We start from the raw sequence: 18,310 nt of genomic DNA, 5'->3' as shown, positions 1-18,310 counted from the left end.
CTTGTAAATTAATTGATTATCATTGTGTTTGATAACTTTGATTACCATTTTTTCTTAACCGATTAATGATATTTGTGTTTCAATTCTGATATCAAAGGTTTAACATATTAAAAAAAAATAATTCGGAATATTATAATAGCTGTTCGTAAAATTTTCGATTAAAATTCAAGGAAAGTTAGACGTATAAAAATTGCTTAAAGTTATATGGCTTTATTTTTTTTAGATTAATAGTGAAACTAAAATTTCTATCCCACAATGCTTTTCCTGGAAGATTTATTTTTAGACACGGCTTGTAGAGAGGCTAGATTCACATCTCGTGTAGCCTTTGATCACACTTTGTGTCATCAAACACCCTTCCTCTCATATCACCACTTAACTCACGGACCAAGTTAAAAAGATAGACGTATACATCCATTTGTCTGAACGTCCAAAAACATGTTATTAATTTATGTTGATAAAATTAATATCTGACATTTTCAAATATTGATAAAAGACTAATATTCCGAGAGAGAAAAATTGATATCTTTGATTGTTTAGAAAATTTAGATTGTCTGGCATTATTGATAATTATAATATCAGATGTTTATGGTTGTTTTTATTTAACATGGTTTTATTTTTAACCTGAATGCCAAAAAACAAGTTAAAAGAGCCCAAAACGTTGGTTTGTAAATTTATAGGATACTTTTTTGCAGACACTTTATGCATGTTTATAACATTAGAGTCATCTAAGGCTAGAAATCTAAATATTGCATCTTTCTCTTTCGTTTTACAGGACAGAACGAATATTTGTACCAGAAATAAATCTATTAGAACACACACATATCATATATAGAATATTCTTTGAAATCCAAAATTTGACCTCAATGTGCTAGGTTATCACCCTTTTCTTTGAGTGTTACACGACCTGAACTTTGAACTCTGTATAATATTGTATTTATTGATAAACCAGCTGTAATCAGAGTGCAATAACAGTTGGATCAAACCGTGTGAATACCCAGTATACAGGGTTATCTATAGAAATCCGACGGGCCAATTATTTACTCAGTATCAAGATTCCAAATACAGTTTTGTTGGCAAAGAACTATTATTTGACTTAAAAATATTCATTTTTAAAACTTTAACACGATTGTTTTTATTGATTATTAACAAATATTTAACATTTTTTTAAATATTGGGAAGAAAAGTAATAGTGGTTTTATAAAAGGTTACTTCGTTTATTTTTGGGGTTTTGTTTTGTCATATTTTCAAATTGTGACTTTATACTGCGGTATCTTTAAATTTAAAATATGAAGTTGACATGTATTCACGAAGACACATGCAGTCAACATGCCAGTTCTTATAAAATGTACCTCTGGTTGTCTTTGCAGTTCGATTTCTAACATTTTGAGATTGGAAGGAATGAAGGAGCTGTCCTTATCTTTGTCGAACGAGAACAATCATTTCACCCTGTTCATCCCGGTCAACTCCGCATTTTCCAGCATTCCGAGGGCACGTGCAGACACTCTGTTCGCCAACTCTACCCTTTTCCAAAATGTACGTGATATGCTGTATACCGTGGTTTCATCAATATTTGAGTAATACCAGTTGTGGTGGATTTTGTTGTTGAGTTGATAGACGAAATATTTCTTAAATTACAATTTCTAATAATATACCGGTATTGTATTGAAAGAAATTTTGTTCATGATTTTACGCATCCTTATAACTACGGTTTTAAAGTCTTAATTATGTTCAGTATTGATAACAAGTCCATATTCCGTCATAAATTCGAATGTACCAATAAAGTAATAACTAGTCTTTTAAATTATATTCTTCTGATATTCACTCAGTAAAACCTATCATTTCCAAAGGTTTTGAAAGCTCACGTGACATCAACCGGAAGTAAATATGCAAATGATCTCTATGACGGCATCAGTATGAAAGCAGAGGAAGAATTCCTTCACATTTCTCGTGACTCCTCGGATGGTAAATATATAGATAACAGTTTTGTGTTACCATTAAGTATTTTTATTTTAAATTTTTAAATCTGATCATTTTTATACACTAAACGTTTACGTGAAAATCATTTTTTTCTATAGATATTTCCGAATGACATCAAATAAAATTTAACAACAATGTTATATCATATTAAGTTATTATTTTTTTTATTTCACTTCAATGCTTCTTCATATAAATATAATCATATGATTTTAGATTAAAAACATGTACGTTTATTATCTACTATGCCATTTAAAAGATAATAATCATCTCCTAACTTTCATTTCAGTGTTTATAACAAATAACAACGTAAAGGCCCGGATTATTCGGTCTGACATCCCTGCTATCAATGGAATCATCCATGTGGTCGACACCATCATGTATTTTCCCTTCTACGTAGCTGCTGACGTCATGTACAACAACCCGAAACTAAGGTCAGTGTGAATACTATTCAAAACATGAAAGATTAAAAAAGATGAAGTAGATACTTTTCATTTTACTAAATTTTAACAAAGAAAATTTAATGATAAAGAGTTATTGACATATTAGTTGATATACATAAACGGATATCTCTGTGGAATGGAATTTTGCTGAATTCGTATAACGTTGTTTGTGCTTGAAAATAAATCTTAGTAAGAAAGAGTTTATAGAAAGGAAGTGGGTTTCCCATAAAATGCTATCAATAGTTTTACATGACAGTGTGTGTGCTATGGTGCATAACTCGTAAAAGTTAATTTGTCAGACTAAATCTTTTCCAATAGTAAATATCACCATCTGCAATGGTTTTTGGAAATAATTGTATGCAGTTGAACAAATAGGGACTAATGTGTTAAATAATTATCGAAGTTATCATTTGTATTATGGAATTGTTAAGTTTAAAAGTTCAATGAAGCAACCAACCCATCAATCAATATTTAGTGTCAGAGTTCCTTGTGATTTCAGGGCTTTCTATGACCTGATGAAGAATCTCTCAGAGTTTTCCAATCTCCTCCAGGACGAGTTTAGTAGTATCACGGTCTTTGCGCCATCCTCCGATTTCCTTTCCTCCCTATCACCCGGAGATCTCCAGAGGATATCAGCCAATCCCCAAGCCTTGAGAACCGTGAGTATAAATATCGTAGTCAGATTTACGAAACAACAGTAGCTAACACCGTTAGTAGATCAGAAATTTCTGGCTCTTCTCGAGATAAATGGCATGCACGGATTTGCTGAAAACAGTCCAAAACAATAATTCAATGCATTGACATTGATAAACACGATGTTATTCGGATTTCAACTCCCCCAATATTTTTTCTTACAGATTTTCAAGGGTCACGTTATTCCGAACGGCATTCTGGACAGTAAATTTGTCCGGACCAACATGCAACACAGATTCACCTTCCGCTCAATGTATGGAATTCCATTCACCTTTGCGAAACAAAGTACTGGTAAGTGCTAAAAGTGTTATAACTTTAATTAATATCTTCATGATATTTTTGAACCGTATGAATTTTGGATTGATAAATAACTTAATTATTATTTTGATAACCTTTCCCACAGTTGCGGGTACATCCATCGATGCTGGCTACAGTAACCTTAGATACGACCTTGACATTAACAGGGATGGGTTCGCTTGCAGCAACGGGGTCGTATACGTCATAGATGGGTTCCTGGATTACTCGTTTAAAAATATCATAGACGAAATGAAAGCCCAGGATAAGTTAAAGTAAGTTCATTATATTAAATATAGAAAATACTAATGTAGTAGTTTTGAAAAGAAGGAATTCAAGATCAAAAGTTACTACCTTTTTGCCACTGACAATATGCAGTATATTATACAAAGTAGTTCTGTTCAATGTAAAAAAAAAAAAACCCCAACAGATGTGTATATGAAAATAATTAAAAAAAAGAAGAAATATTCATTGTTCATATAAAAGAATTGCTTTATGTTTTTAATTATTTTAAAATCTGAATGAGCTGGATGCTTACTAAGGAACGAATGTTATGTTATAATGATAATCATACCCAAAAACAAATATTTAGGCTTAAGCAGGTTACTTCAATTTTATCGATATAAATAAATTTAGATAAAGTCGATGATATAGTCTTGTTAAATGAGTAAGTGTTTGACAAATGAGTTTGCGTTTCCAGGGCCTCCTTACAAAATATCATGGGTATTTTCCCGCCGGGAGTAGAGGAGGACTTCCGGGACATTAACAACGAGTTCACTGTGTTCATGCCGGCCAGTGAGGCCTTCCTTTATCTGTCTCAGCCAGAGATACTCTATCTACACAACCTTGTCAACTCAACAGAGAAATATGAGGTATTTTTAACTTCTTTGATTTTATTATAAGGCGTTTATTCGAAAGTTTAATGTTTCATTGGTAATGTTCTAGGGATACGATGCAAAAAAACCCAGAAAAGTTATTTTTTTCGGATACAATTTAGAAGGAAAAACCATCATCAAAACATATGCATTTAATTATGGATTGCAAAATATATACAGACATTGGCTTTGATAAGGACATTCTTAATATATTTTTATCTAAGTTGGAGTTGAAAAAGAGCTATTAAAAAAAACAATTTTATGATATTGTGTCATCCAAAGATCCTTGTCTTTTTTCATTAAAAAAAACGAGAATGCTTTGAAAAATATCTAATGAGGTTCTTTTTTTCTCTAGCTGTTGGAGCGGCACACCGTCAATGGAACATCTCTAAGTATCGAGAAAATTCGAGCCATCTGTGGCAATCAAAATTCTACCGAATGTGTTCTAAGTGTCAACGTCATATTTGAGGATGACGACACAGAAGGTAAAAAAATATCAACCTTTGTCAACTCTGTACACAGCCTCAAGTGTTTTGTTTTTATTCAATAAATTATTCAAACTTATGCACTAAGATCTTAAAGTTAGAACTTTGAGCAGTAATTTAAAATGTTGGTGTTGGCATAGCCTGATCACGCACGCTATGAAAAATAGTCCTTTACAGTATTTATTTACTTTTAAATATTTTGTCAACGCGGAATTCCAATATATGTTTCTTTTACTTTTATAGATATTGTGCTTGAATGGAACGGCGTACAATCAAGGATCATCCAATCCAACATCCTGGCAAATAACGGGATGATTCACATTATTGATAGAATTTTATTCAAAGTGGAAGAAGAGACTACTACGTCATCTGACTCTATGAGCACTCGAGGAGTGAATGCAGCTAGCACGCAGTTCAGCGCGATAGTTTCGTATTTGTTGGTTTTATCGACATTTTGCATTGTTTACCTTGTGAAAAGGTGATACGACGTATCCACGTTGTTTTAAGACTTTCCAAGTGAGATTAACATTGCAATACTATGCAAGTGTTCTATTCAAAGCGGTTGCATGAACGCGCGGATTATCACGTTTGTCTTCCGCAGAAATATTTATGGAAAAAAGTGCAGTGTTGTGGTTAGTGATTACCGGGTATTCAGTCTTAATTGCAATTGTGTATCTTTGTAATGGTGAAATGGACGTCTGTTACGAAATCAAAGATTCGCAGTTTATTGACATTCCAAATACAATTGATTCCAGGGTCAGAATCAATGGATGACGAGTTCGACAGGAGTGGTTAATATTTAAAAGAATGTGTTTTCAACATTAAGCTTATTAATAACTACAAACACTTTCCTTTTGTAGTTTTCAAGGGCAGACATTTTCCTCTAAAAGGGAAACAAAAGTAAATAAATCCATTGGACGCATGTCTCCAACCATACCATGTAATATTCATGTTCTTCTAGAATTCCATCATTGTTATTTATGTCTATGTATAAAATATTAACATGTATATGTAGTCAACTCATTTTTAAAAATAATGCATTGTGTTCAACGTACCATGATTCTATACGACATGTCTTCCTCTTCCTCTATAAATGTTTTGTTCTCTAATACTGTGGTTTCATCAAGATTCGTTGAATAACAGTTTTCGTGGATTTCGTTGTTAAGTTGATCCATGAAATAAAATGTACATTGAAACGCAATTTCTATTAACATTTTGTATTGAAAGGGTCATTGTCATCGAATTTACGTATCCTTGAAACTGTGATTTTCACTTTATCCACGAAAATTGATACCCTTGAATGTTAATGAAACCACAGTAGACGACTAAGATAAAAGTATTTTGATAGATATTCTGAGAACAACCTTAGATATTTTCCCCAAACTGAGAACGAAATTAATTTTTCAGACATATGAGAGGACAAACAAATAATCTTTAAAAGATAGCATTTGTTATTTTTTCTTCATGAATTTAAATTTTGAGATTTTTGTTTTGTTATTTGCAAAACCCACCTAATCAGCTTAATTATGGGAACATTAATCTCAAACGCCACCAGAATAGTCTTTTTATTGCTGTACGTTCTCAAGAACAATGTTTGAGGAATTGACGTTTGTGTTTATATGTTTAAACTTGTTTATGTCGCTGTTGATATAAAATGTATAGTGAAATTTGTATATTGAAGTGGAGTTTGTATATTGATGTCTTTATGTTTATAATAAAACCATGAATGCGAAATAAAACTATGTTACATGACATTGTTATTTAAATACATTTTGAAACAGAATGAATGCTTTTTCAATTGCAATATTTATATTACTGGCTTAACATTCGGTTTACACTGTTATTAAAACTAACGTATTCAAGACAACAGTATGATGTAGAGATACATCATCTCAAGATAGGTTATCAATTCGAATGAAAAACAATAAATAAATATGTTTATAAAAACAGGAAACTATTTTCAGTCTTAATAAACTTTGCTACAACTATTTTTGCTCTAATATCTTTACAGACCACAGTATTTCTTCTGATTCGTGATTAACCTTTTATTTTCGCATCTTTCACACAATTTGTGTATGGGTTGCCATGACAACTAGGTTTACAGACACACACGCCTTTTCTACAGAAGGCGTTTTCACCACACTTCCCTCCGCAAGGAATTGAGTAAACTGAAAGTTGAAAAAAATTACCCTCTGCATAATTACTTCTTTAAAAACCATTTAAAAATGTCGCAAGCGTGGAAAAATGTTATTAAGGCAGCTCGAATGTAACATTACTCACTGTGTCGACATCGGACATAGGCATTTCCCACGTATCCAGGTCTGCACACGCACTTCCGGTTCGGTGCGTCACAATATGCATGGAGTCCACATTTCCTGACACATCCGGGCACTTTTAAAAAATTCAACAGTCCAAGAATGCAATATTGATTGGTTGATTTCAAAAATCGCCAAAATATGTAGATCCAATTTCTATAAACTTTGCTGACATTTTCCTGAATCTGCTTGAAAATAGAAATTATACGCATAACAGTTAGTACCTGGTTTGCACCCAATGACAGGGTTAGGACCATAGCCTGGCTTACAGGCGCAGAATTTACCATTCTTACACACGGCATTAGGGCCGCAACCTCCTGTACACCCGTACACTGATAAAAAAAATGAATATTAGAGACAAGCACACACATAAACCATCAACGTCATAGAGAGCAATACAGTTACGTAAACCAACGTCTGTTCTATTTAGTGAACCACCAATGTCAAAATTGTTAACATTGTACAAATATGTGGAAAAAAACTTCATATTGTTAATTATATAGCAAATCAGATTTACATATTAACATCAATTTCAGAATGTCACGTGACCACTACGTAATATTATACATTTACACAGTTCTCTTATTTCTAAACAGTTATATATCAACTAACACATGAGAATTATTACGACGAGAGGTCACTGCGCATGCCTACAACTACACAAGTTCATGTGACTCTATTACACGTAATAATTTTAAAACGTTTGTACGACATGTAATTGCCTCTCTTTTGGATTAATTATACTTACGCGAGATGCAGCGTACATGTGGGTTACCAATAAACTTGGGTTTACATTGACATTTTCCTGTGCGCTTATCGCATACAGCATTGGCACCGCAGCCTTTCTTGCATCTATATTCTGTAAAAATGAAATATAAAGTTATTGTATCACATGTTTATCCCAATATACGGTGGATATCACTCATGGGATAAATTTTTGATATTCCACCGTGTGTTCTTACGCCACGTGACGTCATAGTTAATCATTACGTAGGTTAAGACGGTTGATTGACGTAGAATGAAAAAGTAAATAATTAATTCAGTTGAGGGGTGTTGAGATATAAATTTGAAACATTTAATGTTGTTTCAGTTATTTGTCATGAATTCATAAAAAAATGTTCGAAAATGAATGTCTGTTTGTTAAACTTCAAGGAACTTTTTTTTCATGCGTAACGTTGTTGACGTGTTGTAAATAATGTGTTGTGCGGCTCACAATCACAATTTTTACAGAAAAAGTTGGGATTAACAAAATACTTGGTAAAACATGTGATAAAAAGAATCTCTCATGATTTGCGATGGTATATGATTTTTATCCAACTCGTTGTGTGTTTTCTATCCCCTCGCCAAGGCTCGGGGATAGAAAACACACAACTCGTTGGATAAAAATCATATACCATAGCAAATCATGAGAGATCCTATATGTATTTAATATATATATATAGAGTATATAGCAAACTTTCGTTAATTCAACAGAACACGGATAACAACTGAAAAACCAGTAGTTTACAACTGTTACAGTTTACCTCGGAAACAAGCTACCAACGGATTTCCACAGTATCCTTTCTTACACGTGCATTTCCCAGCACTGCAGACGGCATTTTTACCACATCTGTTGCCACATGGACCTCCCCCTTGTAGCAAGGAAAAATAAAATATTAATAAACTCTAAATATCTTTTTCCGGAATACTTTTTTCAACGGATTCTTTTCGTGGCGAAGTTTTTTTTAACCAAAGACAACTGATGACTTCACATTTTGAAAAAAAAGAATTATTTTTTAAAAAACTTCATTAACGTACTGTTGCCAAACTTAAAATGTGCTTTATGATACACTTTATTCGGTTCAAAGCAAGATGAGTACTTAAAGTGTTGAAAGACCATCTTACAAATCAAATCTGATTAACAAATTTAATGTGTGACGTATAACTGTTAATGAAAAGTACCTGGGTAACATCTTTTCAATGGATTCCCTTTATAACCGTGTCTACAAACGCACGTGTGACCTCTCCAACAGAAAGCGTTTCGGCCACATCGACCACCGCAGCCACGTGGGAGGTAAGGCGGTAAATACGACGGCCGGATGTAGTAGTGGACGTGTATGGTTGTTGAAGGACGATTGTGCACTATAATGTGTCTTGGTCTAAAAAAGTAAACATTTAAAAAAATGAATTCCAGAAACTGTCAATGATTTAAGGCTACGCTTCAGAATCTATTTAGTGATATACCATTATGATAGCTAAAGTTCATTTAAGAAGGATTTGAAAAAATGAATTTTAGAAATTATAAATGATTTAAGGCTACGCTTCAGAATCTACTAGTAATATGCCATAGCTAAAGCATTGAATTGTGATTTAAAAAAAAAGAAGAAACATTACGATATGAAAAACTTTGGCCATTCAAATATGTTGTTGAAACTGAATAAAACAGACAAGCTAAAAAATGATTAAAATTACCAAAATCAACATTCCAATTGATAAGTGGCTTTCATGAAATGACTAACCTTCCCTGGTATTTCCTCCTGACGGGACGTTTGTAACGTCTTCTCCCAAATCTCACTCTTTTGTTCCTAGACCTACAAAATTACACACATTATGTAATCAAATATATGTTGCGAAGTCACGCGAACAAACAGAAGAAAACTAAAACGGATTTAATATTCAAACATTTCCTTATTTTCTTCTCTAAACAAACGTTTTCGCTATTCAAACGTTTCTTTTTTTATTTCTTAATCACCATATTAATGAAATGTTCTTTAATATCATTTTACAATCAACTGATTAATATTAGCTGTAGCGTATAGTTTTGACTAGCGTAAAACGTACATTTGATATTACATGTATTTTGGACATAATTCAGTAATGTATTAACATTAATAGGTTCTAATCTCATTATATTTTTCCAGCGGGGTCGTTTGTAGTGTATTCATAATAACCGAGGGCGCTTGTAATAGGTGAGCAAATATTGTACAATATTATAATATTGTGCTATATTATCAAATAAATATAACAAACTTTATGAAGAAAACATCTTTATTTCTCCTTATATTTCCTTAATTAGTTCTCCTAACTTATGCCCGATTTAATCAATCGATTCCTGTTTACAACTTGATGTCAATTTTTATAAAGTGTTTCTTTTTCCCTTTCACTAGGATTAACTGTTTAAAACTTTGTTACGGCACAGAACGTTTGACCAGCGTGTACGAATATTTGTTTTTGTATGAACACAACATAATGTTAGATAAAACATTTAAACTTTTAAATTCTAACCTCCTTTGGTATTTTCTCCAAACGCGGCCTTTGTAATGCCTTCTCACTCTATTGCTCCCAGACGAACTAGACCTGAAAACCCCCAATAATTTTGATCAGCTAAAAAGCTTGTATGTAGCAGAATATATAACATGTTTATTTTATGTTTACTTATCAATGCTATTTTTATTCAGAATCATTTACTGGGCTTTTTAATCATCTATGCAATTGCTATGGTTAAGATGGGTTGACCATAGTGTATAAACATTTCAACAATATCGTTTTTCGTACACAACGCGGTACATGTAACTTAATTGTTTCTGAGAATTTTTTTCTATAAAGCAAAATGTCGATAAATTTGAGTAAAATGTATAGTTTAAAACGTTAATATAATAGCATAATTATTTTTTTTAATAAAAAAAATGGGCAACACAAGAGGTTACATATATAATGATATATTACGGGTGCGTTAGGTATATATACAAGAGAAGCCTGTGCAATTTAATTAACTAAATGATAACCAAAATTTTGGAAAGGTGGCTAGATGTGACTTAAGGTAAATAATGTACAAACATATTTCGCAGTCCTTTACATGTGTCATTTTTCACCTCTTGCAACGTCTTCCTTACCTAAATTTTCGTTTTATCCGGATCCTAAATTTTCGTTTCATCCGGATCCTAAATTTTCGTTTTATCCGGTGCCTGAATTTTCGTTTGATGATAAGGCGATTTCTGTGGTTATTATATCCTTTGCGTACATATACTCTTCTTCTGACAAGGTATGTTCCTTAATAAAAAAAACACTCCAAAACATGACGTTCTTTGGACTATTTGAAGATAGCGTTAATATTGTCGAAAAATCATAAACATGTATATAAATACAAATGAAATTCAAATACTGGTACATTTGAACATATTTTCAAAAATTTAAATACGGGTACTTCGAAAAACACAGGTTTTATATAAAAAAAGATACAATTGTGGAGGGGTTTCAGTATCGCAATTAAATAGAAATAATAGATACACGAAACCAGATTAAACGAAAAAACCTGAAGCAAACAATTGCATTCTGAGACATGAATTTTTTTTAACAAATTCTATGCTGAGATTTTGAATACGTTTTGCTAAAACATGGTTCAATACTCCGTAGTTTGCATATCTATATGTATGCCATAACATCACCTGCAATTACACGAATATTTGTAACATATTTTGTTAAAACAGTTCCTTCTCTATCATCGTCTAAGAACACGTTTTTGCACATTTGTTTTTCAGTTTTAAAGGATTAAAGTGCATAATCATTTTCAAAATCTGGATCTCGATGCAAGAAAAAAAGACAATTTTTTTCTCCTTAATATTTTTTAGCCATTAAATTCCTTTTTAATCAATATTCTATCCATAAATTTGGTAAAATTTGCCTAAAATGATCAAGATGCAAGAAATGATCAAATTTGCAAAATCAGTTTTACCTTCTGCGCTTGTTGGATAAAGTACTAAGATGCAGATACAGAAAAATATTGCTATGGTGACTAGCCTAAGTATAGTCCTGGTCTCCATAGCTGGAAACTGGTTGTAAACAGAGACCAACTCATTCAGCTAATATATCCTTATTTATTATTTCCATAAAAACCCTCTAGAGAATAGAACGCCTGGAAACATTCATTCTCTGATTGTAAACAATCGCTTCGTTAGGTAGTACAATCCTATTTTGTACTTATATACCATATGTTTCACCTAGATAATCCGTATTAAGTCAGTAAATGTTATTATAGGCGTTAACAGGGTTATTTGGGGTCGTTCACCAAATATACTGTATGCAAACAATGTTGAAGAAGGATGAAAAGAAATACCATAAGTCTGTAAAAAAAAAGTCGCTTGCTATATTTTAATTGGATCATAAAGACAATGAGTTGAATGAATAGCCAAAATAATCTCAGGTATTCAGCAATTAACTGGAAATATATATATATATATATATATATATATATATATATATATATATATATATATATATATATATATATATATATATATATATATATATACCTCGATGCATCCTTCATTTATTTCATTAAAGGAGTCTGGATGGTCCAAAAAATTAATAATCAGATCTGCATAAAATTTTGAAATATCGTTTGTGTAGCTATTAGATATTATTTCGAAACGAGAAAATATATTTTTCCATTACAAAATTGGCATTTATCAAGAAAAATTATTGAGCTCTTCATGTATATAAAATTAAAAGTCTAAAAATGGTGACCAACATTAAAGTTAAAGCACATCAGATGTTGATAGAGTTCATTGTGAAACACATATCGTTAATCTAGATTAAGATATTATCATTAAATTTCAAGAATCGAATGCTTTGTCAAGTATGGTTTGTATCAAAATAGACCAAACGCAAGCCAGTGCTCAATAGGTAGTAATGTATATGACAAAACCAAAAAGTATTAATCAATTTTTTTCAGATTTTAAAAGCTTAATTACATGTACATCATTGTAAGTTGTCTTTTAAAAATGTATGCAATATGAATCTCGGAGTTTGCAAGTACCATGTCAAACATTAGATAAATTAAATAACCCCTAAAGGTAAAATATAAACTGGTTAAAGGGTGTAAACAAGTTAACTATCTTTTATTTACATTATTGCCTTAACATTAAATACAAATACATTTATCTTTGACCTTAAATCAACCCTTTTAAGACAACAATGTAATAGTAAAGCTATTACCCAACCAGAGTCAAAAGAAAATAAATATTTAAAGAAGACTAGAGGGTTACCAAAGTATATGTAACTATCCTGGTCCTGCCCTCTTTAAAACAAACTACTGTAAATTAACTTGATTAATCAAATTAAATGACGTCATTTTGAAATCCGTCATAATGCATTTCCCTATATTAAGTTTTTTCAACAAAGTGTTTGTTATTTAAAATAACCGGTGACTCAAAAAGATGTTTTTTGTTTTTCATTATGAAAAGGGAAATAAGATGATACATTTAAAATGTTATCATACGGGAGGTCTCATGCAGGATATCAGGTAAGTCATCATACATCAGTTTACAAGTCGTTTAAAGATTTTTAAAAACAAATCAAGATCATGCTTTGGACATTGATTTGAGTGTCACGTCGTGATTGCAATTGCTGTCTTAAAGTAATATTAGGGGGATTGACACAATAAGAACGTTATTTGATGTCTGTAGTAAGAAATATACATGAACAATGTTTTTTTTATAAATATACAAAAATATTAGTTTTTGAAGTAATCAGGTTTTAATAAGAGGCGTCTTGCCAAAAATCGTTATCCCACTGCAATATTTACATTATCATACGCTTCCATGGGGATTTCTGTGTAAGCGCAATGAAAAATTAACTCGCATTCTGGACTGTTTGTTGGCAAAATGAGAAAATTCATTTATCTTTATAATTAAATTCATTCATTTTTAACATCATTATTATTAAAAAACTCCTCCTTTTAGATGAAATACTAATATATTATATTTACATTCTACCTGTGTTTTCCCATTAAAATATGTGATCTTTAAATGCTTCTAAATGCAACACCTAATCACTGCGTATGAATTAATTTACATGTTATTTGCATCAGTAGTTCTCAGACAATGATTTCTAAGTTATCGGTTAAAAGAATATATTTCATGAATTATATCAAAACATCATGTTTTACAATTATTCAACAAAAAGATGACTTTATAGTTAAAAGCAAAATTTCAAGAGTTATTTTTCTTGGATTATATTGTCATTCTGGTCGATCTCAACTCAACATTCTATGTGATAACCAGTTTAAATAGATTTTATTAAACAGCTGTTCTTGCTGTAAATAATTTACTCCCTCTGTGATCTGCAATTTAAATCGATTTTTATATTGATTTCATCAGTATTGGATATTAATATAAGCATAAAATAATTTATTTTTGACGTCGTCGTGTCAATAACTGCCGTCAGGTGAGCAGACAAAATATAATAACGCGCTTTCACGCGTTATTCAATTTGTCTGCTCACCTGACGGCAGTTATTGACACGAAGACGTCAAAAATAAATCATTCAATGCTATAATTGACGTTTTGGAGAAATCGTGTAAAAATCAATATTTGTAGATCACTAAGACTCTTTACTTTAACAAGTATTTAAAACGTGTAAGCTAAAAAAACTTGTAATACATCAAAATTTGTTATGTAACAGGAAGTTCACTTTGAAATGTCCTCTCTCTCAAATATCAAAGTTGGTTTTAAGCATGTTTAACGATTTCGTTCTTTTGTTGATTCAAATTATTTACTTGCTAAATTTATACTGAAGAGAAACGCAATGAAATTTCTTAATCACATTAAAAGTATGAGCATCATTGTTTAAAAGCAAACTATAAGGCTTTTGCTTAATATATCAGTAGCTGTATCGATTTTTCCTGCACATGTTACATAAATTGAATCATAGAGTAATGAACAGTGAATTAACATAGCTTTACATTATACTTATAAATATTCATACCTGTAACCAACTCTCCCGATCAGTAATAACAATACAAGCGTAATATTTTTATCCGAGGTTGCTGGAGTTTAAATGCATTTGTTTTTGGTATTTGCCTTACACAGCGGAAACGTCTTTTTCAGTCTATACCAATAGGCATTGTTATCTGTATATTGTACTGAAGTTTTGTTCTTTCACTACAGCTGCCTCATTTCTATGATATAGGGTGACTATGGTTAGTGGTCCCCTATCAATTACTATTCCTGTCTGTATATTAATATTATGTTCAGGTACATGTGAAGGAAAAAAGAAGAATGAAGGTATTTTAATTTATCATATTTGATTTAAAATGAAATTAAACGTAATTGACGTTCAAACTACGAGGAAAATAAGATGACTACTTTTAATATTTGTCTTTACAGATGAGGATATATCTAAACTGCACGTAAGTATCAAAAAATTAAACTATCTTTCAAGAAGTACATGCAATAATAGGAATCATAATGCCAGTTCTACAATTTAATAATTATGAGTTCAAAGAATTTTAAACACTCTTAGAATAAAATCTAATAATCTGAAAATAATTATTGTAATTTTGAAATCATGAATGTTAAAGTATTAATTGAAACTTTTTTTTAGAGATGAGTTAATTTTTTGAAACAAAATTATGATAAATACTCCACATGGAATTAATTTATCGCTTTGTCACTAATAATTTTCAGTTTATAGAATTTTAAACTCTCTTACTGTTAAAACAGTTATTGTAATTTTTGAAATAATGAACGAAAAACTGTTAATTGAAACATTTATTAGGAGATGAGTTATTTTTTAAAACAACATTTTAATATATACTCCATATAAATTCATTTATCGCTATGTCACTGTACATGTATTGGTAAAAAAAACCAGAATAATATTAAGAGTATCCTTGTAATTTATAATATGTGAATAATTTTCACTGAATTCAAAATGGTTACATAAGTTTGAAGACTTGCATTTTTAACCAGATTGTTTATTCAGACTTACACCGTTACTTCTTTCTAATTCCAATATGTTCTTAGCGTTTTGCATCTTCGCTAGCCAAGGGTTTACGATCCACTCTGCTCCTCTACAACCCTTGGCAGATTTAGCCGATTATGTAAAGAAATCAAATGCGCCGCCTATCGTCGTAATCGAGTTATGTCCCTTGAATGTTTTCATTGTTTGACCAATGAAAATCTTCGTAACATAAGGTAAAAAAAATATGACGTATTCAACAATGGCGGCCTCCACAGAATATCAAGAAATAATTTGCAAACGATTTAAAATACAGTCTTTGACAGATAAACAATCAAAAACCATCAGTGCGATTGAACAAGCAAAAGATGTGTTTCTATGTACCAGAACAGGTAGTGGAAAGTCGTTAACCTACGAGTACTTTCCAGTGCTACATCCAGGAAAATGCGTTGTTGTCGTGGCCCCCTTGTTAAGTGTCATGCAGGAACAATGTTATAAACTCAACAATCTGGGTTTTAAAGCTACTTTTATCGGTAAAGACTTTCGAGAATCCGGTGCATTAGAACAAGGTGCGTTTGATTTTGTGTTTGGCAGTCCAGAGTCCTTCATTAATAACAGCAATTGGAGAGAGATGTTGAAGTCCGAAATTTACCAAAGTAAATTACAGTTGATTGCTGTTGATGAAGCCCATACTGTTACACAATGGTAAGCAAATATAATCTTATTAATTTTCCTTTCGGAGTTTCATTTTACTGGAAATAAAACCAGTCTTTAAAATGCTGTCAAATAGAATTTTTCTAGAAATGTACATCTGTAAAGTACTGCGACTTAAAAATTCTGATAATTATACACGCAAATCTATCATTTTTTGAAATATGTAGTATACAGAATAGACTCAAGCCCTTGTTTCTTTATCTTTGCAAGCCAAGGGTTTACGATCTACTCTGCTACTTAGACATGTTAAAGTAGCAGAGTGGATAGTAAACCATTGGCTAGCGAAGATGTGGTTTCTTACAATAAACATTTCAGCAAGATTTTTCATTCTTTTGTATTGTTTTAGGGGTGAAGGTGATAAAGATGAAGAGCCCTTTCGAGAGGCATTCGCCAACATAGGGGAGTTACGGTCAATCTGTCCAAAGGCAACTCTACTTGCGTTAACTGCAACATCTGGACCTAGTCAGCGTAGAAGAATAATGAAAATGTTATGCTTTCGTTCAAATTCTGATATCATATTAGATTCACCAGATCGGGAGAACATTAAAATCACTTCAGTGTGTATTCCTAATTCTGACAATTTAGAAAAAGTTTTCAAATGGCTAATTGACAGTGTGAGGTTAAACAAAGTTAAAACTGAGAGACATGTAGTTTTTTGTGAAAGTATTTCTGATGTATCAAAAATCTACACAACCTTTGTGAAACATTTTGGAAATGACTGTGAATTATTTGAAATGTTTCATAGCAAGACTGATGAGAAAGTAAAAGAAATTATTTCTAAAGACATGAGTAAAGATGGCAATATCAGGGTTTTGATCTGTACAAATGCTGCAGGTATGGGCGTTAATTTTCACAATGTGCATCATGTTGTCCATTATAAACTACCTAGAAAATTAGATACATTTGTGCAGCAGATGGGAAGAGCAGGGAGGGATGGACATTTATCTGATGAACTGATAATGTATAAAAGTAACAAAAATCACCTTAAAAGGGTTGAAAGCGAGCTTGTTCGATTGGCTAAAGATGATAGTAAATGTAGACATGAACTCCTATGTGAAGCATATCTTTCACCTAATAAAAAAATATTACCATCTCATGACTGTTGTGAAGTTTGTGAAAAAAGTTGTGATTGTAAAAGTGATCTGTGTCCTCGAAAACATGATTATTTTAAAACAGAAAATGAAGATAGTGCTTCAGATTCTGAAGATGAAATGACCAGATCTGTTAGCGATAAAGAAAAAAAATTAATACATGATAAACTGGTGTTTTATAAATCACAAATGTCCATAGATTGTATAATAGATTTTGAAGTAGTGCACGGACTAACAAATGAAGTTCTCAACAAATTGGTGCAAAGCAGCGATTCAATATTTACACCTGATGATGTTATGAAAAAGTTTCCAATATGGTCAACTGATACAGCTACTGAAGTCAGTAAAATTATCTCTGAAGTTGTTGGCGACTCTGATATGTATAATTTTGCAGGAGACACTGAAGAGTCAGATTGATATTTGGGAATAAATATGCTTTATTTTCAATAGTTTGGTGTTACTGAGTTAACTTTAATAAGAGTATAAACCATTGGCACTGTGATAAACTGAAATTATATTTCCAGGTACATTACAAATTAAATTTTTGTGTATACTATAACATAAATGCATCTAAACAAAATAATTATCATTTAAATCAAAAATTCAAATACCATGATAGCAATTTTACATTCTTTTTGTCAGTTTCTTTTATACAATCTCGTATGATAATCTTTCCTTTTGGCTTTGAATCCATTTATGTAATTCAAA

At 31.5% G+C, this 18,310-nt stretch overlaps 3 protein-coding genes across 11 annotated transcripts in view; 2 read left to right on the top strand and 1 right to left on the bottom strand.

Moving 5' to 3' along the window:
• Positions 1 to 6,547, top strand: part of LOC128171204 (uncharacterized) — a 28,819-nt gene extending 22,272 nt beyond the window's left edge. For all 4 annotated transcript variants that reach the window (XM_052836941.1, XM_052836939.1, XM_052836940.1 and 1 more), the window contains 9 exons: positions 1,368 to 1,533; positions 1,848 to 1,962; positions 2,264 to 2,408; positions 2,917 to 3,076; positions 3,275 to 3,401; positions 3,514 to 3,679; positions 4,105 to 4,276; positions 4,635 to 4,764; positions 5,008 to 6,547. In XM_052836941.1, the coding sequence (XP_052692901.1) occupies positions 1,368 to 1,533; positions 1,848 to 1,962; positions 2,264 to 2,408; positions 2,917 to 3,076; positions 3,275 to 3,401; positions 3,514 to 3,679; positions 4,105 to 4,276; positions 4,635 to 4,764; positions 5,008 to 5,246 (1,420 nt within the window). In that variant the 3' untranslated portion in view covers positions 5,247 to 6,547. The remainder of the gene's footprint in view (positions 1 to 1,367; positions 1,534 to 1,847; positions 1,963 to 2,263; positions 2,409 to 2,916; positions 3,077 to 3,274; positions 3,402 to 3,513; positions 3,680 to 4,104; positions 4,277 to 4,634; positions 4,765 to 5,007) is intronic.
• Positions 6,548 to 6,794: 247 nt separating this feature from the next.
• LOC128171207 (multiple epidermal growth factor-like domains protein 10) lies at positions 6,795 to 11,949 on the bottom strand. 6 transcript variants are annotated; one of them, XM_052836944.1, is made up of 10 exons: positions 11,791 to 11,949; positions 10,952 to 11,108; positions 10,344 to 10,415; positions 9,578 to 9,649; positions 9,021 to 9,217; positions 8,603 to 8,710; positions 7,828 to 7,938; positions 7,304 to 7,411; positions 7,045 to 7,155; positions 6,795 to 6,932 (listed from the first exon to the last, which is right to left on the bottom strand). In XM_052836944.1, exons 1-10 carry the CDS (start codon positions 11,876 to 11,878, stop codon positions 6,802 to 6,804), a joined length of 1,155 nt encoding a protein of 384 aa, XP_052692904.1. In that variant the 5' UTR covers positions 11,879 to 11,949; the 3' UTR covers positions 6,795 to 6,801. The 6 variants fall into 6 exon arrangements, with proteins under 6 accessions (XP_052692904.1, XP_052692907.1, XP_052692906.1 ...); XM_052836947.1 differs by having other exon boundaries at positions 9,021 to 9,211; XM_052836946.1 differs by having other exon boundaries at positions 9,578 to 9,643.
• Positions 11,950 to 15,891: 3,942 nt separating this feature from the next.
• On the top strand, positions 15,892 to 18,241 carry LOC128171205 (ATP-dependent DNA helicase RecQ-like). The gene is made up of 2 exons (XM_052836943.1): positions 15,892 to 16,502; positions 16,858 to 18,241. Exons 1-2 carry the CDS (start codon positions 16,045 to 16,047, stop codon positions 18,017 to 18,019), a joined length of 1,620 nt encoding a protein of 539 aa, XP_052692903.1. The 5' UTR covers positions 15,892 to 16,044; the 3' UTR covers positions 18,020 to 18,241.
• Positions 18,242 to 18,310: the final 69 nt, after the last annotated feature.

This window comes from Crassostrea angulata, chromosome 2 (genome assembly GCF_025612915.1).
Source record: "Crassostrea angulata isolate pt1a10 chromosome 2, ASM2561291v2, whole genome shotgun sequence".
NCBI classification, from domain to species: Eukaryota; Metazoa; Mollusca; class Bivalvia; order Ostreida; family Ostreidae; genus Magallana; species Magallana angulata.
Note: the sequence above shows the minus strand (reverse complement) of the source record. Positions and strands in the feature narration are given on the sequence as shown.